Source organism: Crotalus tigris, unplaced genomic scaffold (genome assembly GCF_016545835.1).
Source record: "Crotalus tigris isolate CLP2741 ecotype Arizona unplaced genomic scaffold, ASM1654583v1 scf7180000019147.1630427, whole genome shotgun sequence".
In the NCBI taxonomy this organism is placed as follows: Eukaryota; Metazoa; Chordata; class Lepidosauria; order Squamata; family Viperidae; genus Crotalus; species Crotalus tigris.
This window is the reverse complement of record NW_024097401.1, coordinates 1,141,767-1,167,845: the sequence shown is the minus strand read 5'-3', so window position 1 is coordinate 1,167,845 and position 26,079 is coordinate 1,141,767. Positions and strand designations below refer to the sequence as shown.

The 26,079-nt window shown below is 38.4% G+C and overlaps 1 protein-coding gene across 3 annotated transcripts in view; it reads left to right on the top strand.

Moving 5' to 3' along the window:
• PIK3AP1 (phosphoinositide-3-kinase adaptor protein 1) overlaps positions 1 to 22,819 on the top strand; it is a 63,721-nt gene extending 40,902 nt beyond the window's left edge. For 2 of the 3 annotated variants that reach the window (XM_039360005.1, XM_039360004.1), the window contains exons 13-18: positions 1,314 to 1,386; positions 11,451 to 11,606; positions 12,961 to 13,031; positions 16,244 to 16,359; positions 19,633 to 19,679; positions 20,177 to 22,819. In XM_039360005.1, coding sequence (XP_039215939.1) covers positions 1,314 to 1,386; positions 11,451 to 11,606; positions 12,961 to 13,031; positions 16,244 to 16,359; positions 19,633 to 19,679; positions 20,177 to 20,202 — 489 coding nt within the window. In that variant the 3' untranslated portion in view covers positions 20,203 to 22,819. Of the gene's footprint in view, positions 1 to 1,313; positions 1,387 to 11,450; positions 11,607 to 12,960; positions 13,032 to 16,243; positions 16,360 to 19,632 lie in introns of all 3 variants that reach the window. The other variant, XM_039360006.1, reaches the window with a different exon arrangement.
• The last annotated feature ends 3,260 nt before the right edge of the window (positions 22,820 to 26,079 follow it).

The following is a 26,079-nucleotide window of genomic DNA, read 5'->3' as shown; positions in this document are numbered from 1 at the left end:
TTATTTGGAAAAGTGGTTTGTGTGCAATCCTTCAGCTTCTATACCAGTGGTTCTCAACCTGTGGGTCGGGACCCCATTTGGGGTCGAACGACCATTTCACGGGGGTCACCAAACAACGCAGTCCGCCATTTTTTCCCCCCTTTTCCTTAGCTGTGCTACTCCCTTTTATTCTATTGGCTTTTGAAAGCCAATAGAATAGACTCTCTTGAATAGGAGTCTAATTCTATTGGCTTTCAAAAGCCAATAGGAATTGTCCAGGCTGTCTCTGCCCTGCTGAGCCTGCCAAAAGTCCCATTCTGCAAACGGTGCTGCACCAGTTGAGTAGTCCTCGACTTACGACCGCTTGAGTAGTCCTCGACGTACGACTGGTTTGGGGGGGGTCACGGCATTAAAAAGGTTGAGAACCACTGCTCTACACTATTGTGTAGGGATTTCAATGTTTGAATGGAACCAGAAGGAGTTCTTCCTATCATACTCTCCTTCCCTAAGCAAAAGAGGATTTTGTTCCCTTTGTCTTTTTTAAGATTTTCCAGCTTGCACAATTTTTCTAGCAAGGCTGACCGTTTTGACTTACTTGATTTTAAAATGGGGCTGTAGCAGGAGACACTATGTACTAGTTGGGGTTTCTATTTCAAAGTAACTGATTGGCTGATAATTTTCTAACCAGGTTACTGGTGTAAATTCTTTGAAAAAGGAGACATGTCCAGATAGGGTCTTTTCCCTCTTCCGTTAAGGACTGATTTTTCTTTCAAACTAGCACGACCTTTCATTTGTAGAAACAGAAACCTTATACGTTACATGGGATTAAAACTAGAATATTTCCTTGTTTGAAATCTTAAATGAAGAAGAATCGTGCAATGGTGAGAACTATCAGGACAAGCCCCCAATTATTTGAAAGTCACAAATCACACATCCTTTTTATTCAGAATCTCCAGAAACATAATACACAAGATGGTGTGACCAGGAGTATGGCTGGCAGAAGTTCTAGTTTGTTTTAAGAAACTATATCAACAATGCCCTGCATAAATATCAATATGTAGATTACTAGTTTTGAAAATGAAGAAAAAAGAGGCCTCAGTAAAACAATGATAACAGCATGGCTGGCTCAGGAATTCTGGGAGTTGAAGTCCACGAGTCATAAAAGAGCCAAGGTTGCCTACCCCTGCGCTACACCAAACGGGCTCTCCTGCATTTTTAAGTTTGAAAGTCTCTCTACTTTGTGTTGATTCAATGAATTCTTGCCAGATTTGCATGCCATTATGAATAATAATCTATTTGTTCAGATTCCTAAAGTTTTAATTTTGCATTTCCAGGAAAATCTAAAACGGTTACGTGACAGCATCACTCGAAGGCAGCTTGAAAAGCAAAAAGCTGGGAAGCATACAGGTAAAATCCTTAGCTAATTAACAGCAGCAATTAGCCATCCCATTGATGCAAAACCAAGAAGTTATCATTAAGAAATTCTTATGTTGGTCCTGGCAGATTCATTTTTGTAAAGTACTTTATCGGGGACGGGTGGGAAGATTCACTAAATCTGAGCAAGGTGGAAGCATTGAGGACACAACGAATAAAATATTTATATTTTCATAGAATAATCATCTCCATTTGTTTTAATAGCTATATCTAGCTATTTTATGAAATTTGTAATCATGTTAAATCACATTGTGCTATGTGAGTTTTTTTTTAATATATCACAGTGAATACTTGATTTAACAATCCTCTTTTTAGGAGATATTGTGTCTTAAAAAAAAAACCACATTTATGTCTTGGTGTCTTCCTGAAATAATGTACAATGCTGCATCCAAAGTAGTCTAGGTGAAGCAATGCCTTTACTTAAATTTAGGTTAATCTTTATTAATGGATTATGCAATTATACAGTATCAGTTTTATCATTTTACATTATTTGTATCATTTGTATGATAACTTTATTAAACAAGTGATATTAATTGCTATATAGCCGTCATATATATTTTCAAGTAGAAACAGAAACACATCTTCCCATTGTATATTACTGTTTTTGTTTTTGGTGATGGTGCAACACTATAATTGCATCATTCATATTAGGCATATTCTTTAAATATTACAATTTAAAGAAGCTGTTGTTTCTTCTGCTTATAATGATGGATAGATCAAGGTGGTGTGTGTTTGGCCAATGACAATAGTGATTGGATCATATTCGGATGCCCATATGCATCTGTACCACATCCATTTATAATAATAATAATAATAATAATAATAATAATAATAATAATAATAAACCCAAAGAAATACAACAAGGATGCGGCTTGGTTAAAAGAGGTGGATGCAAATAAAACAGAAGTTGAAATGAAAGAACTAGTAATAACAACAAAAATGGTAGAAAAAAGAGCAAAGAAAATCAAAAATTGGTCAGCACCAGGTGAAGATGAACTGCATGGGTTTTGGTTGAAACATCTAACTGTTATACACCCACTCATTGCCAAGCAGTTCAACAATATACTACAAGGAGGAGAAATTGAAAAGTGGCTAACAACTGGGAAAACCTACCTAATAATGAAAAATCCAGCAAAAGGGGCAACACCAGGTAACTACAGGCCAATTACCTGCTTACCAACAACTTTCAAATTACTAACTGGTGTGGTAGCTGATGCAGTACAACAGCATCTAGTTGAAAACAATCTCTTTCCACCTGAGCAGAAAGGAAACCGCCCCAATAGCAGAGGAACAAAAGATCAACTCCTAATAGACAAAATGATCTTGGAAAACTGCAAGAGAAGGAAGACCAACCTGAATGTGGCATGGATTGACTACAAAAAGGCATTTGACTCTCTGCCACATGATTGGATAATCAAGTGCCTAGAAATAACAGGAGTCAGTAGAAACATCAGAAAATTTGTGCAAAGATCGATGGCACAATGGAAGACACAGTTGCAGATCAATGGTGAGAGCTGGGAGAGGTTAATATCAAGAGAGGAATATTTCAAGGAGATTCATTATCACCATTACTATTTGTTATTGCACTGTTTCCTCTGTCAACAATACTGAATAACTCAGGACATGGCTATCAAACATCAAAAACATCTGCTAGACTATCCCACCTCCTTTACATGGATGATCTGAAGCTGTATGGAAAAACATCATCTGAAATAGAATCGCTGCTCAACACTGTCCGTATATATAGCCAAGATATTGTAATGGAGTTTGGCTTGGACAAATGTGCCACACTTACTATCAAACAAGGAAAAATAGTGAAAACTGAAGGAATCAAGATGCCCCACGAAAATAACATTAAGAGTCTGGATGAGGAAGAGTACTACAAATACTTGGGTATCCTTCAAGCTGACAACATCAAGCACACTGAAGTCAAGAAAAAGATTAGAGGTGAATACATCAAGAGAGTGAAGAAGATCTTAAAATCCAAACTCAATGGAGGAAATACCATAAAGGCAATCAACACCTGGGCAATCCCAGTCATTAGGTACACAGCTGGAATAGTGGACTGGACTCAAGCAGAACTAAAAGCAATGGATAGGCAGACCAGAAAAATAATGACAATGAATCATGCCCTTCATCCACGCAGTGACATTGATAGACTTTATCTACCAAGGCAAATAGGTGGGCGTGGAATGCTACAAGTACATCAGATGGTTGAAGAAGAAAAAATGGCTTTGGAAGAATATCTGAAGAACAATGATGAAGATGCACTGAAATTAGTATATCAGGAAGGCTTACTAACTACTGGAGAGACCAAACTGGCCTACAAGAAAGACCAAATGAAGAACAGAATAGAGGCATGGGAAGACAAAGCACTACATGGCCAATACATTAAAAAAATAGCTGGGAAAGCAGATAATAATAAAACCTGGCAATGGCTAAGAGCAGGAAAATTGAAGAAAGAGACCGAGGGACTAATTCTGGCTGCACAAGACCAAGCCTTAAGGACAAATGCATACAAAGTCAAAATTGAGAAGACAGCAACAGACAGTAAGTGCCGCCTATGCAAAGAAGCTGAAGAAACAGTGGACCACTTGGTAAGCTGTTGCAAGAAGATTGCACAGACTGATTACAAGCAGCGGCATGACAAAGTAGCAACAATGGTGCATTGGAAGATCTGCAAAAAATATCATTTGCCTGTAAGCAAAAACTGGTGGGATCATAAAATAGAGAAAGTCATAGAAAATGATAAAATTAAACTGCTCTGGGACTTCAGAATTCAAACAGACAAGCACCTGCAACATAACACCCCAGACTTAACAATTGTCGATAAGAAAGACAAAAAAGTCTGGATAGTGGACGTGGCAGTGCCTGGAGACAGCAGAATAGAAGAGAAAGAACTGGAGAAGATAACAAAATACAAAGACCTACAAATAGAAATAGAAAGACTGTGGCAAAGCAAGCAAGGGTAGTACCAATAGTAATAGGCTCCTTGGGTGCAATCCCAAAACAACTGGAGCACCACTTGAACACCATTGGCATTGACAAATTTTGCTATTAGTCAATTGCAAAAGGCGGCCTTATTAGGAACTGCTTCCATCCTGCGACGATACCTGTAATACCATCAAACATCCACATCTGCCTATCCCAGGTCCTTGGTAAGGACTCGATAGGTAGACAAAATGCCAAATCCAGTCTGAACATCTGGCTGACTGTGCGATGATTGATAAAATAATAATAATATAATAATACTGCAATAGCAAGTATAAGCACCAATTCACTGCAAGAAACAAACCAACTAATGTACAGCACAGCTGCAGTTATAACAGAATACCTGGGATGTAAAATCAACAAAAAAGAAAAACAAACAAACAGTGCACCACAAAAATGGAAGGTTAGACTAGAAAATAAGATCAGCAAGTTAAGATCACATGCAAGCAAGCTAGAACAGATGAAAGAAAAGAAGCTGAAGAACAAGAAGACCAAAGAATACCTAATCAAGAAATACCACTTAGAAACAAGGAAGATCAAGGAAGCACTGGAAATAATAAAGCAACAAATAACAGCTATAGCCAGGAAAATCAGTAGATATGAAGCTCGAATTGCAAACTATAGGCAGAACCTCCAATTTCAATCCAATCAGAAACGTTTCTACCAATCCATCAATGGAGAAACTGCAAGGAATCAGTCAGTACCTGACAAGGAAGAAACAGTGCAGTTCTGGAAGCAGATATGGGATAACCCAAAGAAATACAACAAGGATGCGGCTTGGTTAAAAGAGGTGGATACAAATAAAACAGAAGTTGAAATGAAAGAACTAGTAATAACAACAAAAATGGTAGAAAAAAGAGCAAAGAAAATCAAAAATTGGTCAGCACCAGGTGAAGATGAACTGCATGGGTTTTGGTTGAAACATCTAACTGTTATACACCCACTCATTGCCAAGCAATTCAACAATATACTACAAGGAGGAGAAATTGAAAAGTGGCTAACAACTGGGAAAACCTACCTAATAATGAAAAATCCAGCAAAAGGGGCAACACCAGGTAACTACAGGCCAATTACCTGCTTACCAACAACTTTCAAATTACTAACTGGTGTGGTAGCTGATGCAGTACAACAGCATCTAGTTGAAAACAATCTCTTTCCACCTGAGCAGAAAGGAAACCGCCCCAATAGCAGAGGAACAAAAGATCAACTCCTAATAGACAAAATGATCTTGGAAAACTGCAAGAGAAGGAAGACCAACCTGAATGTGGCATGGATTGACTACAAAAAGGCATTTGACTCTCTGCCACATGATTGGATAATAAAGTGCCTAGAAATAACAGGAGTCAGTAGAAACATCAGAAAATTTGTGCAAAGATCGATGGCACAATGGAAGACACAGTTGCAGATCAATGGTGAGAAGCTGGGAGAGGTTAATATCAAGAGAGGAATATTTCAAGGAGATTCATTATCACCATTACTATTTGTTATTGCACTGTTTCCTCTGTCAACAATACTGAATAACTCAGGACATGGCTATCAAACATCAAAAACATCTCCCAGACTATCCCACCTCCTTTACATGGATGATCTGAAGCTGTATGGAAAAACATCATCTGGAATAGAATCGCTGCTCAACACTGTCCGTATATATAGCCAAGATATTGTAATGGAGTTTGGCTTGGACAAATGTGCCACACTTACTATCAAACAAGGAAAAGTAGTGAAAACTGAAGGAATCAAGATGCCCCACGAAAATAACATTAAGAATCTGGATGAGGAAGAGTACTACAAATACTTGGGTATCCTTCAAGCTGACAACATCAAGCACACTGAAATCAAGAAAAAGATTAGAGGTGAATACATCAAGAGAGTGAAGAAGATCTTAAAATCCAAACTCAATGGAGGAAATACCATAAAGGCAATCAACACCTGGGCAATCCCAGTCATTAGGTACACAGCTGGAATAGTGGACTGGACTCAAGCAGAACTAAAAGCAATGGATAGGCAGACCAGAAAAATAATGACAATGAATCATGCCCTTCATCCACGCAGTGACATTGATAGACTTTATCTACCAAGGCAAATAGGTGGGCGTGGAATGCTACAAGTACATCAGATGGTTGAAGAAGAAAAAATGGCTTTGGAAGAATATCTGAAGAACAATGATGAAGATGCACTGAAATTAGTATATCAGGAAGGCTTACTAACTACTGGAGAGACCAAACTGGCCTACAAGAAAGACCAATGAAGAACAGAATAGAGGCATGGGAAGACAAAGCACTACATGGCCAATACATGAAAAAAATAGCTGGGAAAGCAGATAATAATAAAACCTGGCAATGGCTAAGAGCAGGAAAATTGAAGAAAGAGACCGAGGGACTAATTCTGGCTGCACAAGACCAAGCCTTAAGGACAAATGCATACAAAGTCAAAATTGAGAAGACAGCAACAGACAGTAAGTGCCGCCTATGCAAAGAAGCTGAAGAAACAGTGGACCACTGGTAAGCTGTTGCAAGAAGATTGCACAGACTGATTACAAGCAGCGGCATGACAAAGTAGCAACAATGGTGCATTGGAAGATCTGCAAAAAATATCATTTGCCTGTAAGCAAAAACTGGTGGGATCATAAAATAGAGAAAGTCATAGAAAATGATAAAATTAAACTGCTCTGGGACTTCAGAATTCAAACAGACAAGCACCTGCAACATAACACCCCAGACTTAACAATTGTCGATAAGAAAGACAAAAAAGTCTGGATAGTGGATGTGGCAGTGCCTGGAGATAGCAGAATAGAAGAGAAAGAACTGGAGAAGATAACAAAATACAAAGACCTACAAATAGAAATAGAAAGACTGTGGCAAAAGCAAGCAAGTAGTACCAATAGTCATAGGCTCCTTGGGTGCAATCCCAAAACAACTGGAGCACACTTGAACACCATTGGCATTGACAAATTCGCTATTAGTCAATTGCAAAAGGCGGCCTTATTAGGACCTGCTTCCATCCTGCGACGATATCTGTAATACCATCAAACATCCACATCTGCCTATCCCAGGTCCTGGGTAAGGACTCGATAGGTAGACAAAATGCCAAATCCAGTCTGAACATCTGGCTGACTGTGCGATGATCCATAATAATAATAATAATAATAATAATAATAATAATAATAATAATAAGTTGGAAGGGACCTGGAAGTCATCTAGTCCAACCCTCTGCTCAGGCAGGAAACCCTATACCATTTCAGATGGTATTAGAGGTGCTTCATCTATTGATATCCTTCATGTTTATTTATTTACATTGCTTTTATGTCACTTGTTGCCACCGACTTTCTGTAGCTAATAATATAAACATATAAAGAACTCCAAGAAGTCCCATATACAGTACATATAAACATAAAAATAAAAATACTATTATAAATTATGAATAGTTTCAATTGCTCAAAAAGAATAGGTAATTTCTATATATGTTAAGCATTTGGCACATCTTGCTGAATTTTTCTGCAATATATATCCTATTATAGCTATTTCTGTATTTTGTCACAATGTTATTTGCAACACATTCTTTAAAACGGTTCATGAGATCAGTGAAAGATTAATCTGTAAAAGCATTGTTCATAGAAAGTTAATGAAGGCTTTCTACCCACTCTTCCTCAAAATCTTTATGCTTATTTTTGAGTAGCATCATAGAGGCAGACTGACACAGGGGGGATTCAGTAGGATTATTAATATACTCCAGGACTCTATTACAAAATGTTTTTCATATTTTAAAATATGCACATGTGAGTGAAGCACCAGTCTTAATTCTCATGAGTATTTAATTGGTGACAAAACTATGGAAAACAACTATGAATGTTGCTGATATCAAATTCTCTATAAAATGTGTAAGCGGGACTGAGCAGTTAGAGTAAGTAAGAGAGGCTACAAGAATCTTCCAGTTGTATTCAGTTGGAAGAAGAAACAAAATAGTGACCAGAGAAAGCTCAATATCCTGAATTTGGCTGGCTGAAAGAGGTACATCTTGAGAGGTATTGATATCCTAGCATTGGCAGGCCAACTTTCCCAAAACAAGATTTTCTTTAACAAGTTTCATTGAAAGAGGAAGAGGTAGATTAAAGGAATTTCAATAAATGGGTTAATGTAAATCTGAAATCACCTTGATCATTAGGGCAGACACTTTTTTCAAGTTCTTTCTTATACTCCTTTTCTGAATTTGTTGTTAACATTTTTCTAGTGACCTCCTGAATCCTTATCAGGCTGTGAACCGTTATCATTGTACATGATGGAGTGATCGAATAAGCAGGATATTTAAGAAGAATAGATGGGGTATATAGGCTCCAGGGAGCATATAATTAAGCAACTTAAAAAGAGGACAGAAAAATTAGAAATGAATTTGTTAGGGAAATTTGGCATTGGAGTTTAAGGAAAACAGGTTTCTCTCCTAAATCAAGATTTGGTACTCAGTTAATCTGAAAGACTGAGAGGAAACAGGAAATATTTTAGTGATTGGGTCTTATAAAAGAAAAGAGAAAATAAACCAATAAGAAACTGAAGTTGTGACCTTTAGCTGTGAGCTGAAGTTCATATCTTTGATGAAAAGGTCAAATCACTGGACCATCAAGTGGCCTCATTTCAGCTGATGACAGAATTTTTAAAAAATTAAAATAAAGGAAGGTTCTCAACAGAAAACAGAAATCCTTCCAATCTTTGGAAGAGTTGTCTTGGATTCACTATTAGATTACTTTCTTATTTGGATATGCTATAAAATTGCCACTATATGCTCTTTGTAAATAGTTTAAAAATAGGAGCATTATACAACTAGGTTAAGCAAGATTAAGAAAACTGGTTGTGTTGGGCTACACTATAGCCATTCAAACACTTTCACAAAAGACTCAGTTGGATTTTTTTTTTACAGAGTCAGTATAGCTTTACAGGAGCTTTGTAGAAACCACATTGGAACAGGATACATATAATGGTACAGCTATTTTCCTTCTATAAATAGCTGGAAAATTTTGAAAGCTGTGTCTTTTATTTCACAACTGAAATTTTCTATGCTTTTCTTAATACAGAGTCTAGATGCAGACTTTACAGACTTAGCAATGATAGGAACTGCACTTCCAATAACGTTAACACTGGTATTATACGATAAGCATTTTGAATCTCCAAATCAAGATCCAAAGAAAGCAAAGGAGAATCCCATGAGCATTGCTCCATTTCCTTCCATAATGTCAAACAATTAAGATATTCTCTCTCAGCGTGATATTCAATAAATTACTCAATAATTTACTGTTTGCTTGAGGGAATTTTTCAGAGCAGCATATTAATCTCTTAGTGGTGGCTTTAAGATCTGTCAAAATACTTAGATGGAAAGATTAGCAACACAGGTCAACATCCGTGCTCATCTGTATTCAGAAACTCCAAGTGCTATTAATTTGGAGTCAAATCAACCAACAAAAAGAGGTTTATGTAAGCATTTTTGAGTTTTTTTTCTCATCCAAATGTTGCATGTATGTAAAATATATTCAGGAGGATGTCTAGTTTTGTTGATATCTCACTTGTTTGTTTAATTTACATTTGAGGTTTTTTTTAAGTTTTTTTTATTTATACGAAAAATTACGATTTTCCTTGCAGAAACTTACCATTTTTCAAATACTCTCATTTATATTAGAACAATTCATCCAGGAATTTAATCTATTTTTTAAAAATGAGAGCGGTGGATGACTGCTGCCGTCATGGGCTGGGAAAGATATCAATAAGTCGGTGCAGTTTTGTCATCAGATCTCATGAATGTCTTGTGGATGGCTTCAGTAACCTGGGCACCCATTTTATAAGAATGCTAAAGATATACTGTCAACTATCCAAAATGCTGAATACCTTTATTCTTGATTAGCATCTTATAAAAAAATCAGAACTAAAGAGTAATTGCTTTATTGTTATAATACAGACCAAAGATAGGAGAATACTTTCAATTACTTAACATACAGTTAAGTTAGGAATGTTTTTGATAGCATACAAAGCCTTCAAGATGTTCCAAAGGACATATGCTCACGCAATATTCAGTGTTTTGTTTTTGACACATATCAACAGGTGATTTTTTTTTCATGCTTCAGTGTAAATAAGTGGTTGAAAGATATGCTTTGCATTCAGTACTGATTGTCCATTGTCCATTTATTACGCTAAATCAGACATGTCAAACACAAGGCCCGGGGGCCGGATGCGGCCCACGAAGTGGTTTCATGTGGCCCGCGAAGCCATCCTGGAAACAGTGAGGGAACGGCCTCCGCTGCCTTGGCCCTGGCCCAGGCCAGCCGGGAGCCAATGTACAATTTTGTGGTGGCCATCTTGGCACTTGCCCTGGTGGACCATGCCTTGGCACTTGCCCCGGTCCCACCCCCTTCTGCCAGAGACTCTCAGATCTGTCCCACTCCTACCCAGGCCCCCATAGGCACCCTTGATGCGAATGATGTAGAAATGGTCACGCCCACTCAGGCCACACCCACTTCTGGCCACACACCCCCGGCAACCGCAATGCTGATGTGGCCCTCAGTGAAATTGAGTTTGACACCCCTGCGCTAAATCAATAAAAATTATGGAATAGCTTGTTACCTATGCTGTTCAAGAGTACATTATATATGTGGGTATGTGCACAATTTATTTTTGTCATATTTACATAGTGTGTATCGGAGGTGGTGACCCTTTGAGAGCTGTATGCAATAAAATTTCATTTTAATGTATGCCAATTAGTGTACATTCAAAGTGACAATAAAGTTATTGTTCTATTCTATTCTATTCGTGGTTCAGTGGGAAAAAAGAAAAGGATCAAAACGTGTCCTAATGAAGATTAAAACATCCCATCCATGGTTTTCCAAAATGGTAAAGGGGCACACTCTGTTTGAAAAGCAAACTTAGATTATTTCACCTATTAGAATTGTAATTGTCCATGCCGGGATATGTGCTAGAAGAGACACAGTTTCTATCTTTCCAACTTTAATTTAGGAGGAACTTGAAAGTTTTGGCCTGGTTAATTGGTTAATCATTATTCTTTCTTCTTAGATTTGGAAATCACTGTACCAACTGGACATTCTCAGAGTATGCCAAAGAAACCAGAGTATAGGATTTATGAATATAGTCCGAGAAAAAATCTTTTCCCAATAAGCAAAGAGATAAAGCGAGGGGACTGGAAAACAGAAAGCACATCAAGTACTGCAAGTAAGCAAACAGATAGCCAGAAAGCTATCTAGCAAGGAATAAAGAAGTGTACTTCGGATCTCAATAGTTTGAATTGCTGGAATTAAGGAATTCCTAACCTATAAATTGATTCTTCACATTAAATGTATTGTCAAATCTCTTTTCTTCCTGTCTGGTTCTCTTGATCACCCACCAACTCTAGCTGTCTATTTAGTCCATTATTTATATCTATGCATTATGTTTGTACTTACATTTACTTGATTATTACTTTTATTACTTGATTGCTATCAATTACATAGAATCAGTTACTGCAATTAGTCTTTTTAGTTCTTTAGCCTTTTAAGTCACAATCATTCTTTTTATAGTATCCTACTGTATATTTTGCAGTTATACTTCGTAGAGTCACAATATTAAACATTTTCATCATGTTCATCCTTGTGTTTAGAATCTTAAACATGTTATCAGTTTCATGATTTCATAATTTTTACTAACAATTAAAATTGTAGTCAATAGAGCAAATGGGTTGGATTAATGTGTGTGACAGTCGCAATTCTATTTTTCACAGCTGTGTTTTTCTGTTCATTTATTGAAATAAAGAGACTTGGCTTGATTGCAATTCTCTACAAATTATGATCATTCTCTCATTTTCTTGAAGACAAAAATCATTTATAATTTTAAGAGTTGTGAAAATAAGCATAAAAATATATAATGAGAATCTCTGAATTCCTACCACTATCATTCCCATTGAACATGATAAATAAACTATGGGAAATGATTAATATGTGCACATACTTATGAGTAATATAAACTGACTTTTTTGGTGACATTGTACAGAATTATATAAATGTTTAAATCAGAGATATGCCTTTTGTTTTGGAGTAATTTCCTTTTTTCCTCATAATAAAATGTACATTTTTTAAATATTCACATAGTAATGCAAAAGCAAAGTTTTGATTTTTTTTTATCCTGACAGAAACATAGCAACATCATATTAAGAGAGAAATAGAATTTTTTTTCCATTGTACTATTATTTTATCATATTTGTGATTACTATATTTTGTGGAGATTTTGAGAGTTGTTGGAATAATCTATAATACATAATATATTGTATAAAGGATAATATATAAATTATGTAATTTTAAAATAACTTATTTGAAATTACTGTTTTTTTAATTTGCTGCTTGTTGGAAGGCGAGCAAGAATGGTGTTAATAGTTCAAGAATGATTAACGCTTTTAGGAAAATATTTGACTAATTTAAAATATTTGATAACCCAAAATAATTTCTCACTTTTTAATCAGAGTTGGAAAAAAATGGGTGGAAATTTAAATTAGTGGAGCTTGTTTATAAAATGCTTATTTTTCTCATCTAACCAGGCAGTTCAAGTAACCGATCAAGTACCCGAAGTCTATTGAGTGTCAGCAGTGGAATGGAGGGTGACAATGAGGTAAACTTTCTTTATGTAAATTTTCTTTCTTTCTTTCTTTCTTTCTTTCTTTCTTTCTTTCTTTCTTTCTTTCTTTCTTTCTTTCTCTCTCTCTCTCTCTCTCTCTCTCTCTCTCTCTCTCACACACACACACACACACACACACACACACACACACTTTTCTGAATGAATTTCCTACTAAGGCTACAAACAGTATTCTATATTTATGTTGTTGTTGTTGTTAATTGCGAAGTTGTGTCCGACCCATCGCTACCTCATGGACAACGTTCTTCCAGGCCTTCCTGTCCTCTACCATCTTCTGGAGTCCATTTAAGCTCACGCCTACTGCTTCAGTGACTCCATCCAGCCATCTCATTCTCTGTCGTCCCCTTCTTCTCTTGCCCTCAATCTTTCCCAGCATTAGACCCTTCTCCAGTGAGTCCTTCCTTCTCATTAGGTGGCCAAAGTATTTGAGTTTCAACTTCAGGATCTGGCCTTCTAAAGAGCAGTCAGGGTTGATCTCCTCTAGGACTGACCGGTTTGATCACCTTGCAGTCCAAGGGACTCGCAGGACTCTTCTCCAGCACCATAGTTCAAAGGCCTCCATTCTTTGGCGCTCAGCCTTTCTTATGGTCCAACTTTCACAGCCATACATTGCAACCGGGAAAACCATGGCCTGGACTATACACACTTTTGTTGGCAGGGTGATGTCTCTGCTTTTTAGTATGCTGTCTAGATTTGCCATAGCTTTCCTCCCCAGGAGCAAGCGTTTTTTAATTTCTTGGCTGCAATCCCCATCTGAGGTGATCTTGGAGCCCAGAAAAATAAAATCTGTCACTAATGTTGTAGAATGCATAAATAGTATGTTGTAGAATTATGTTATGTTGTAGAATGCATAAATAGTAGATTTTGTCCCATGGACTTAAAATTCAATGCAGAGATAACTTGAAAATAGTTGTGAAAAGAATAAGGCTATTTATTTATTTTAAAGGTATTTCCACATACGATATAAAGACAAATTTATGCATGTCATAATGCCCTTCATCAGTTCTTTTTAACGCAACCATAGAATCCCTATAATCAACACATCAAACAATTTTAACAGAGAAGGTTTAGATGAAATGCAAAGGACTGTTTTTGCTAATATGATCTATTTATACAGAATTCTGACAGTTGGAGTTATTTACTGAAGTGATTGTAGATCTTTTGTTAAATAAGCTAATAGTAGTAATAGAGATTTTCTAACCAAATTTACAGTGAAGTACCATAATATCTACCTTAATATTGGTAATGCAAAGCAACTTCAGAAGAAATAAAGGGGCTGGGGATAATTTCTACATATTTAAAGCATTTTTAAAAACAACTCACCCCTCTCCCCCAGAATTAGAATTCCTAGTAGGAACATTTAAACCATAGAAATGATTTCTCATTACTTAGTGTAAAGTTGAAAATATTCATTTTATTAAAATGTTTATTTTCAGTGTTTCCAATAGATACAGTATATTCCTATTCATTTTTGTACATTCTAATAAAAATACAGATAGTATTTCTCTCCCTCTCCTCTCTCTTTTTCCTCCCTGCCTGCTAGGCCAGGGATAGGCAACCTTGACTCTTTTATGACTCGTGGACTTCAACTCCCAAATTTCCTGAGCCAGCCATGCTGAGGGAAAGGGAGAGGTTTCCAAGCTGAGCCATGCTGGCTCAGGAATTCTGGGAGTTGAAGTCCACGAGTCATAAAAGAGCCAAGGTTGACTACCCCTGTGCTAGGCTCTCCTTCGCCTTCTCTTTCCCTGTTGTCTTTTTTTTTCCTCTCCCGCCAAAACCACCTCCTTGTATATCAGGTTTCAAACTCAATTTCATTGAGGGCCGTATCAGGGTTGTGGTTGACCTCGGGGGGGGGCAGGTGGGCATGGCAAGGATGGGCGAGGCTGGGGTGGGCATGGCCAGCTTGACGTTGCTCTTGTTGGGCAGTGCTTGTAGTGGCCAGGGCAGGGATGGGAGGAATCCATTGTCTCCATTGGGGAAGGCAAGACCAGGGCGAGTGCCAAACTCTTGCCCACGAGAGGAGCCTTGCCATCCCTCTCAGGCCACTCAGAGGACCCCTCAATGGCGGCACAAGCTACCTGGAGCTCTGGACAGTGGAGGGCAAATGCCCAGCCCGGCCCTTGAGCTCCCAGGGCACTGGGATCCCACAGCCCAGCCTAGCCCCGCTTCTGCGAGGGGATGCCCAGCTGCGTTTACCTCCTCCTCAAGGCTGCTGCTGCTGTGCTCGATCTCCTTGGCCAGGTTGCTCATAGAGGGCAAAATGTGTGGGTCAGAGAGAGACCCACTCCCTCTCCATGCAAGGAGACCCGACTTTGTAACCAAAACATCCTCAGTGATAGGGTGGGAGACCACCAGGAGAGGTCAGGAGAAGGGGGCAAGGGGATGGCGAAAGGGCAGCAGAGCTGCTGGTGGCCAAGTGCTAAGGCACTTCTGCTGATCCTGGGGCTTCTACTGAGCCCCAACAGCCCTGCAGAAGTGCCGATCAGCTTGTAGCCGCACACACCAATCCTGGGGCTATTTCTGAGCCCTGACAGCCCTGCAGCTGCAGCTATCTCTCCCTCAGGCTTGTGCGATGCTGCCGTCATTTCAACTCACTCCGCTCCCCTACTACCACTTGTCGCGTACCACCAGCCAGGTGCCAAAGTACCACAGGTGGTACACGTACCACTAGTTGAAAAGCCGTGGTCTAGACCAGGGGTTCTTAACCTTGGCAACTTTAAGACTTGTGGACGTCAACTCCCAGACGGGAATTGAAGTCCACAAGTCTTAAAGTTGCCAAGGTTGAGAACCCCTGGTCTAGACCGTCTCTGAGAATCCGACACAACTGAGTGGAAGAAAAAAAGTGTTTGTAATTAGTTATTTTGCAGCCAAAATAGGAAAACTTTTTTAATTATTTTATTCTAAGACATTTCGCTGAATGCTAATCTCTCCAATACCTGAGTCCCCTATAGTGCCTGGGGAAAGAACAATAATATGTCTAGCACGTTTTCTGCTCTAGTTTATAAATAAAAAGTGAATGAGATTGTGTCTTTAAAAATACAAACTTTAGCTAACCACAAGGAAAGAAAAATAATGTTGGTAAGCATTTGGGGTATATAAAATCTTCTGTGGAATAAGAAAGAAAACATTACATTGTTTTTGAAAAGTAGATGTAAAACTGAATGAACATCCCTGTCATTCTTATGTAGGATAATGAGATACCTGAGATGAAGAGAAATTTCTGCTCTAGAACTCTGCAGGTAGACAACCAACTTTCCATTTCATTTGGAAGGCCTCCGAAAATACCTCCTCGAGTGGCTAGCAGGTTATATATTGTTTTATAATACATTTATACTGTACAAAGAATGAATTTGACAGATCCCTGTTCCTCATGGATTAATTCTAAAATAATATAAAGGGGTATAAAGAAAGTAAAATGGGCGGGAAACATGGTAGCACAGGGGTTCAGGGAAACCAGAACTTAACTACGTGTCCCTAAACCTAACTTACAGACTTGGGTAAACAGAGCGGTCTTCGTGGCTCTTATAAACAACATTTGTGCGACACCTGAATCCAGAAGGCAGATACTGCTATACAGAAGGATGCTTCCGGAGTTGTGATAGGTGACATTGTTTAATCAAAGGAACCTAGAGCAGTAGTTCTCAACCTTTTTAATGCCGCAACCCCCAACCGGTCGTAAGTTGAGGACTACTCAACCGGTCGCAAGTCGAGGACTACTCAACTGGTGCAGCACCGTTTGCAGAATGGGACTTTTGGCGGGCTCAGCAGGGCTGAGACAGCCTGGACAATTCCTATTGGCTTTTGAAAGGCAATAGAATTAGACTCTATTCAAGAAAGTCTATTCTATTGGCTTTCAAAAGCCAATAGAATAAAAGGGAGTAGCACAGCTAAGGAAAAGGGGGGAAAAATGATGGACTGCATTGTTTGGCAACCCCCGTGAAATGGTCGTTCGACCCCAAATGGGGTCCCGACCCACAGGTTGAGAACCACTGACCTAGAGTGTGCCACGTCTGCAGGACTGAATTGACCAGGTAGATGCTATGAGAGGCAGGTAGTACCTCAAGTAACCAAGGTCATATAAGTCTTTATAGATAGCAACCAACCTCTTGAATTGCACTCAGAAGCAAGCCAGGAAGCAGTGCAGCTTGCAAAGCAGAAGTGTTACATGTGTACACTGAGGCATGCTCATTACTGTTTGTGCTGCTGCATTTTGGATCAATTGAAGCTTCTGGGTGACCTTGAAGGGCAGCTCCATGTATAGCACATTGCAATAGTCAAGCCATGAGGTAACTAGAGCAGGGCTTTTCAACCTTTTCACCCATTATACCACTTTTAGGATATGGCAATATACGAGTACCACCAAGTTGCCTAGCAAGGTGTCAAAAACTTGATGACCAAAAAAAAAAAAAAAGGAAAAAGTGATAAAGTACAGGTAGTCCTCAACTTACAACAGTTCGCTTAGTGACTGTCTGAAGTTACAATGGCACTGAAAAAAGTGCCCCCCAAGCCACAGCTGAGCAAGTCACCTGCCTGCCAGCCCAGCGGCGTTCTTCCTCCTATCCGATGTTTTCATTATTGTGAGCATTTCTGTTGAGGATTGGCAGTGGGGGGGGGAGTGGGGGGTGTTTGGTTTTTATTCCCCCTGTCTGCAGGGTGATTGCAGCAGGTTTTGGTCACTTCACATGACCCTGGGACACTGTGACCGTCATAAATATGAATCAGTTGCCAAGCATCTGAATGTAAATCACAAGACCCTGGAGATGCTGCAACATTCCAGCTGATCGACACTTCTTCTGGGCTCAGCAGAAGGCCCAGGATCAGTGCTGCTTTCCAGCTGATTGGCGCTTCTTCAGGGCTCAACAGAAGCACCAGGATCAGCGCCGAGCTCCAGCTGGAGCCTGGTGCTGATCCTGGTGCTTCCACTGAACCCTGACAGCCCCGAAAAAGCGCCGATCAACTGGAAAGCGGCACTGATCCTGGTGCTTCTGCTAAGCCCTGACAGCCCTGCAGCTCCAGCCGTCTCTCGCTCAGGCTTGTGCGGTGCTGCCACCCGTTCAGCTCATTCCCCTCCCCCGTTACCACTTTTCTAGGATGGTTGTGTACCACCTGCCAGGTGCCAATGTACCACAGGTGGTACCCATACCACTGGTTGAAAAGCCCTGAACTAGAGCATGAGTGACTATCTGAAAGGAGGGTGGACTAAGACGGAGTTGTGCAAAGGCTTTCCTGTCCACAACAAACATCTGCCCTTCAATTGAGAGCAGTCAGTCCAGGAAGACCCCCAGATTGTATACCAACCTTGAAGGGGGAAATGGTACCCCATCAAGGTCAAAGATTTCCATCCCCAGATCTAGATATCCACCGCCACTTGGTCTTGGTAGGATTGAATCAGAGACAGTTTCTCCCCATCCAAACCTACACAGCCTCCAGCACTAGGACAAAACCTAGACAACCTCACTTGGCTGGAGTTGAAAGATATAGCTGAGCATCATCGTCATCATTTTGAGTGATGGTGGATAATTCACCTAATGTAGTGGTTCTCAACCTGTGGGTCGGGACCCCATTTGGGGTCAAAAGACTATTTCATGGGGGTCGCCAAACAACACAGTCCGCCATTTTTTTCCCCTTTTCCTTAGCTGTGCTACTCCCTTTTATTCTATTGGCTTTTGAAAGCCAATAGAATAGACTCTCTTGAATAGAGTCTAATTCTATTGGCTTTCAAAAGCCAATAGGAATTGTCCAGGCTGTCTCTCCCTGCTGAGCCCACCAAAAGTCCCATTCTGCAAACGGCGCAGGGGGCGGCACCACGCATGCGCGGCGCTCCCGGGCAGGGAAAGTCCTCGACTTACGACTGGTTGGGTAGTCCTCGATTTACGATCGGTTGGGTAGTCATTGACTTATGACTGGTTGGGGGTCGCGGCATTAAAAAGGTTGAGAACCACTGACCTAATGGCTCATTGGCTACCATCAGAGGAATGAAAGCTCCCTGAGATCAACCTAAGCAAGTTGTGCTTCCTTTTTCTGGTTATTTGGCTATAACTTTTCATCGAATACAGTAGAGATAATTGAAAAAACTTTGTTGCATTACATTCTTGATTCAATTATCTTTCCATTGATATATAATTTTATGGTCCTACTCCCCAAAAAGTGGTGTTATTAGCCATCAAACCTCAAAAATACACTTTTCCCAAAAGGTTTACACAATTTTGGCCACAACTGTAACCATGGGGAAGGTGCAACAGTTATAAGTGTGAAAAACATCATAAGTCACTTTTTTCAGTGCCATTGTAACTTCAAATGGTCACTAAATGAATTGCAAGTTGAGCACTACCTATATATTACTTGATTGATTTAATAGACTTAGAAATTGCTAATATTATAATGGGATGTCAGTGAATAATTCCACATGAAAGAACAATAATATAATGCTTTTCTATTGTAAACGTTATTGTATATCAACTTTAAAAAACCCTACACTTCAAAGTATTTAATTGCTTTTTAAAATAAATGTGTAACTGTAATATGTTATGTAATATAATAAACAATTCTTTTTCTATTTTTAAATATTTATTTGCAGGTTGTTGAATTCTGACCACTTCCATCCACCACCGGTTCCTCCAAGAGGTCGTGATAAGTTAGACTAAATTTTGGGGATATTAAAACTAAAACATGAGGAAACAGAACTTTTATTCTTCAGAATGACTTTTGAATGGTTATGCTGTAACTCTAACCAGCATATCAGTTCACTCCGGTCAATCTCAGATGATCAATTCTGGTAGAATTTACTCTAAAAATTGTCAAGGGTGAACGAACAAATTAAGCATTTAGAACAAATAAACTGTTAGATTATGAAGAAATGATACATTGAACTTATTAGAATTCTTATTACACCAGACTAAAGGTGTCTCAATCATTTCTCACATATTCCTAAACTTCAGAATGGAGTAGCTACCAGCAGATATTTGTTGTCTGTTTATCTACAAATAAAGTAGCTATGATGCTGCCCAGAAAACAAATTTATTCTGTTGCAGATAGCGAAACTAGAGTGCCTTGTATTGAGCAGTGCAATTCATTTGAAATTTGTCTAATTTCTAATGTTTTTATGATAATTTCCTATTCAGAATTGTCTGATGCCTCTGGTTGCTGAGAAATTGAGGAAGATTTCTCTCTTCAGATCGTACGTTAAATCAAACAGTCTCCATTGTCACCTATATGAGTCTTGAATCTGTATTATTTCTATGAGAATGTGCCAAGAAGTACTTAGCAGATCATGAATGTAAAGAAACTCGGTTCTTATTTCCGTACTTCAATAAAAATTGTGCACCAATCACATCATTACTAGAAGAAACTTTTGTTCCTATTGTAGACAGACTCTGTCCAAAAAGGCAGTTGGCCCTGTTGGTATGTGAGAAAGTGTAATAACACAGCATGAGGTAGAGAGGACTGCATCTCCAGCCTAACAAGGCGGAACAGCTGCCAGGCCCTATTTGCATTGAGTTTCAAGATAAATTCAGGTAGTCCTTGGGATGGCAATTGGAACCAGAATTTCATTTCTAAGTGATATAGTTGTAATAAAAGTGACATCACTGGACAATGTTGCTTAGCAATGGAAATTCTGGCACTTCCAATTGCTGTCATGGGTTGTTAAGAACATCATGTACTTCTCATTTGTGACCTCCTACTGGCTTCCCAGTTGACCTTCTTTGTAGGAAGAAAGTTACAAATCACAATCACATGAACATGAGGCTGCTGTGACAGCTGGGAACTTTGAGGACCGTTCATAAATGCCCCTTGTTTGGCATTGTTGTAAGTTTGAGCGGCCACTGAACAAGTGGTTGCTAAACAAGGAACCCCTGTACGATATGCCGTATATTGTATATGATCTCAGTCTGAACACAAATGCACAGGGTTGAAATTCTAAAGACAGCTCCCTTTTCAGAATGTAGATTTTCTTTCTTTAAAAAGAAGGAAATACATTCGGAAGTCCATTAATGTAGCGTGCAAGGTGTGATCGAGTTATTTCCAATTTGGTACATTTGTTACAGAATTCAATAGAGAGGTCAAAGATATACTCTTTACTATAATACATATATCAGACTTGGCTATCTTAACTGAAGCCCTGATTATACTGTTACAGAGCAATTTCCAGGGACATCTAACAAGGACTGGCCTTTGCAGTTCCTCAACCTATTTGAAGACAAAGGAGATGGTTTCTAGGAAGGTTGTTTTGTGGAAAATGTGTTGAGGTCATACAGATTTTAGGGGATGTTGTTGTTAGTTGTGAAGTCGTGTCCGACCCATTGCAACCCCATGGGCAACATTCCTCCAAGCCTTCCTGTCCTCTACCATCTTCTGGAGTCCATTGAAGCTCACGGCTACTGCTTCAGTGACTCCATCCAGCCACCCCATTCTCTGTTGTCCCCTTCTTCTATTGCCCTCCATCTTTCCCAGCAGTGAGTAAGGAATAGGCAGCTATTAAAAAGTTCTGTTTCTAGGTTCATTCACATTTTTCTTTTCATGAAGAGGGAGAACTGCATGACTATCTTTTAAGGCACCTGGCAACCTCTTTACATTTATGATTGGTCGCCAAGCACCTCATAATTCATGTGATTGCTATTTACAAGCTTCTCCACAGGCTTCCACAGAAAGTCAATGGGAAGCCAACAGGGAAGGTTGTACGTTGCTGCTGCCTGCTGATAGGACTCATGTCTGGGGGCTGGCTGAAAGACCTGCCAGCTAAATGGCATTCAACCCTTCCCATGAGCTTTAGAAACAGGGCTTGGTTCCTGAAGACCTAAGCCTTGTTTCTGCAGCCTGGCAGAGGCATTCTCTTCCACACACAGAGGAGAGCTCAGCCTTTCTGCTAGGCTGCAGAGACAGGGCTTAGATGCCAAAGATCTGAGTCCCGTTTCTGCAGCTCAGTGGAGGGGCTGAGCTTCACTTGGCAGATTTCTAGCCTTCAGAAGAACGATGTTCACTTGCTTTCTACCCTTCCGAGGCTAGGAAAACTAGTGAATGCAATTGTTCTTGCAATAATTTGGAAAGCCCCTTCTCCAAATTGTCTGATTGAGCCTTCCAATTGCAAGAGTGTTGCCCACTGCCAGATGGCACAAGATGGCCTTGGTAGGAAGGCCAATCACAGGTCAGCTGAGCACACTTGCAGCTATAGAAAAAGGCAAGGGTAATGGACCTGGGCCTGGTGGGGGTGGGAAGTGATGTGCCTCTTGGATGTGCTGGGCCACAGAGAGCACCTCTCCTGATGCTCTCTGCACAATCGCTTGGCAACTGTAACTGGGAGAGCCAGAATTGTGATAATTGAATTAAGTGGTAATACGGCTAGCTTGCTTAATGGCCACTTTGCTCAATGACTGAAGTTCTAGTTCCCATTGTGGTTGTAAGTCAAGGACTACCTGTAGACCGCATTGTAGTAATCTAACATAGAAATAACAAGGGTAGGTCTGTTGTTGAAGCCTCGATTCTAAGAGCCAGAACTGGCTGGGGATACTGCAAGATCAGGAGGACACACAAAGCATGAATACCTGTTGTTTATTTCAAATGCTTTTTAGAAAGAGAGATGATTTAATTAATACTTTTGTTAATTTATATTTTTCTGTTGTATTTTTGTAAGGACATGTGCCCTCATTTTGCTTGTTAGATAATGTATCAGCTGTAGTTCTTGTAAGAAATGAACATGAATGTACTTAATTGCCACATTTGTTATTTCACTATGTATATAAATTCATTACCCACCGATTCTTTTCAAATATTGTCTGTGCATAAATCTGTCAATGGGTATTTTAATCCACTGCTGCTTGTTATGTGGTTGTGCCACGGCTACATCATTCTGTTCAAATGAGGACAAAAGCCTTATCCAGGAGTTCTGAACTGTTCAGCATTTACCAGTGTACTATGGTTTAATTCTGTGCCTTGCAGACAAATGACATGCTTCTCAAATTTGTATGTCAAGAAGTTGAAATATCTAGTTTATTTTTTATTTTTACCACCGTATATAAAAACTGCTTCTAAAAAGTTTTTTTTAGCATGTCCCTGAGGATAACCTGTGTGTTACAAAACAATACAAAGCATTTTGCAACCATCTTTTAAAAAATTATTTTAGACTCAGTTTCAGCCAGTGTATTCACTCTGCAAAAACAATTCAGTAAAGTTTATTAAGTCAATGGAGACACCTGAAAAAACTTCCTTTGTGTTGTATTTTCAGAACCCTGCTGGTAAGGTAAAGTGACTGTTTTACAAGAAACATTTTCATGTTCTCTGAAAAAATCAGGAGCATCACGATTACAAAAACAAAATAAGAGAATTTTCCTATGTATACTGCCTTGAGCCCTTGCGAGAAATCTAAATAAATAGTTCCAGGATGATTAGTTTACTGTTTGTTCAAATCATATACATGTGCAAAAGCTCCTTGTTTAAAAATACAAATTTCAAGATAGTGGGAAAATATGGAGGTTTTAAATAAGTATGTCATCTTTTAATATGACTTCTATATTTTTAATGAGTACAGCAATACTTTAAATTATGTTAAGGTACTCTTTTAACACAGGAGACGACAATGTATTATACAGTATTTTCATGAGTATATCATTCTATATGGATTGTCTAAAATCTATTGGTATACTATGAAACTATCCATTTCATTTCTAAATTAGTAATTCTATATTTCTCAGAGGCTGCAAAGTGTTTTCTAATACTTTAGTCTTATTGCTTTTACCTGAAATTAATGAAGCCATTGGTTTTTCCTTACTCAGTTTTGTAGGATGTTTGCTATAGCCAGCAATTTTACAAACAGCAACTAAGGGTGTTTTTTGTGTGTGTGTTTTTAAGTCAGTTTTTGACTGTTGGCTATTACCTGGACTAGACCCTGCAACTGTGCTAAGAAAAGTTATAAATGGGGCAAAATTCACAACTATCTTGGTTAGCAATTTAATATGTTAATGGCTGACCAGATTGAAATTAATTTGTGGTATATGAAACATAATATGTTTTGTAATGCAAATAAACCTGGTAGGTGGTTGGCTTACCAATTACGAAAGAAACAGAAGTCAAGGATTATAGAGAAAATAGATTATAAAGGTAAAGAGGTATATCAACAGAATTTGATTAAAAAGAGCTTTTTAGATTTTTATTCAAAGTTATATGCTAGTGAAAGTATACAAGTTTCAGATATAGAAAAATACTTACAGGCAGCACATTTTCCTAGACTTTCTAATGATCAACGAGATGAGATGAATTGTTTAATTACTTCTGATGAAATCATTTGGGCAATTAAACAATTAAAGGTTGGTAAGGCTCCTGGTACAGATGGATTAACAGCAATTTATTACAAAATGTTATCTGAAGAAATGATAGAACCATTGAAGGAACTTTTTAATAGTATTTTGTTGGGAGCAGAGGTATCTCCATCTTGGAGAAGGGCTTTCATATCGTTGATCCCAAAGGAGGATCAAGATCTGACCCAGCCTAAGAATTATAGACCTATATCTCTTTTGAATATAGATTACAAGATTTTCTCAAAAATACTGGCAAATAGATTAATGCAAGTTTTGAAGCATTTGATCCATAGTGATCAATCTGGATTTATAACTGGAAGATATATGAAATATAATGTAAGACAAATTGTTAACCTAATTGAGTATTTGGATAAGAATAATCAAATCCCTGCGGCTTTGATATTTTTGGATGCTGAAAAAGCTTTTGATCAGTTAAATTGGCAATTTTTATTGAGAGTTGTAGAGAAAATGAATTTTGGGGAAAAAAATTTGTATGCTCTCAAGGCTATATACCAATAGCAATCGGTACAAATTATAATTAATGGAGGATTAACAGAAGCATTTAAAATTGAAAAGGGTACTAGACAAAGATGTCCACTATCCCCATTGTTATTTGTTTTAACAATGGGGATTTTATTAATTAAAATTGATGAATCAACTACAATAAAGGGAATAAAAATAAAACAGAATGATTATAGGTTGAGAGCTTTTGCTGATGATTTGGTTGTGACATTATCTCAACCGACAGATTCGGTAAGGGATTTGGTGGAAATCATAACCCAGTATGGGAAAGTTTCTGGTTTTAAGGTAAATAACAATAAGACTAAAATACTTTCGAAAAATATGTCTATGAAGGAAAAGGATATGTTAGCTAAATTAACAGGTTTTGAAATAATGAAAAAGGTTAAATATTTGGGAGTTTACATTACAGCTTCTAATGTTAAGTTGTACAAAAATAATTATGAGACATTATGGGTAAAAGTGCAAAAGGATTTAAATGATTGGAAAAAACTTCAGTTATCTTTGCTGGGGAGAATCTCAGCGGTTAAAATGAATGTTCTTCCAAAGTTTCTTTTTTTGTTCCAAATGATACCTATTTTGAAAAAAGATGCCAACTTGGAGGAATGGCAGAAGGGTATTAATAAGTTTATTTGGGCAGGGAAAAAACCAAGAGTTAAGTTTAAGATTATACAAGATGCACGGGAAAGAGGAGGACTTAAGGCGCCTAATTTAAAATTGTATTATGATGCGATGGCTTTAACTCTCTGATTAGTGATTGGCTTAACTTAACAAATAAAAATATACTTCTTCTTCAGGGATGGGATTTATTATACAGATCGCATGCATATTTAATTTATAATAAAAAAGTAGATCAGGTTTTTAAATCTCATATTTTAAGAAACGCTTTATTATGAGTCTGGAAGAATTATTATAGGTTAAATTATAAAATTCCAATTTGGGGGATTCCTGGACACGTGATAGAGGGGGTATCTAGGCGAGTGAATTTGGAAAGGATTTCCTATAAGGAATTACTTTAGTTTGGTAGGGAAGGATTGGCAATTAAAATCTTTAGCTGAGTTGAAGCAAGAAAATATTGTACACTCTTGGTTTCAGTATAATCAATTGTTAGTTAGGTGGAGTTTAGATCAAAAGGTTGGTATTACTTTAGAGGATGTGAATTTGATAAAACAGATTAAAGATCAAACTCGAGCCCATATAAAGAGAATTTATAATGT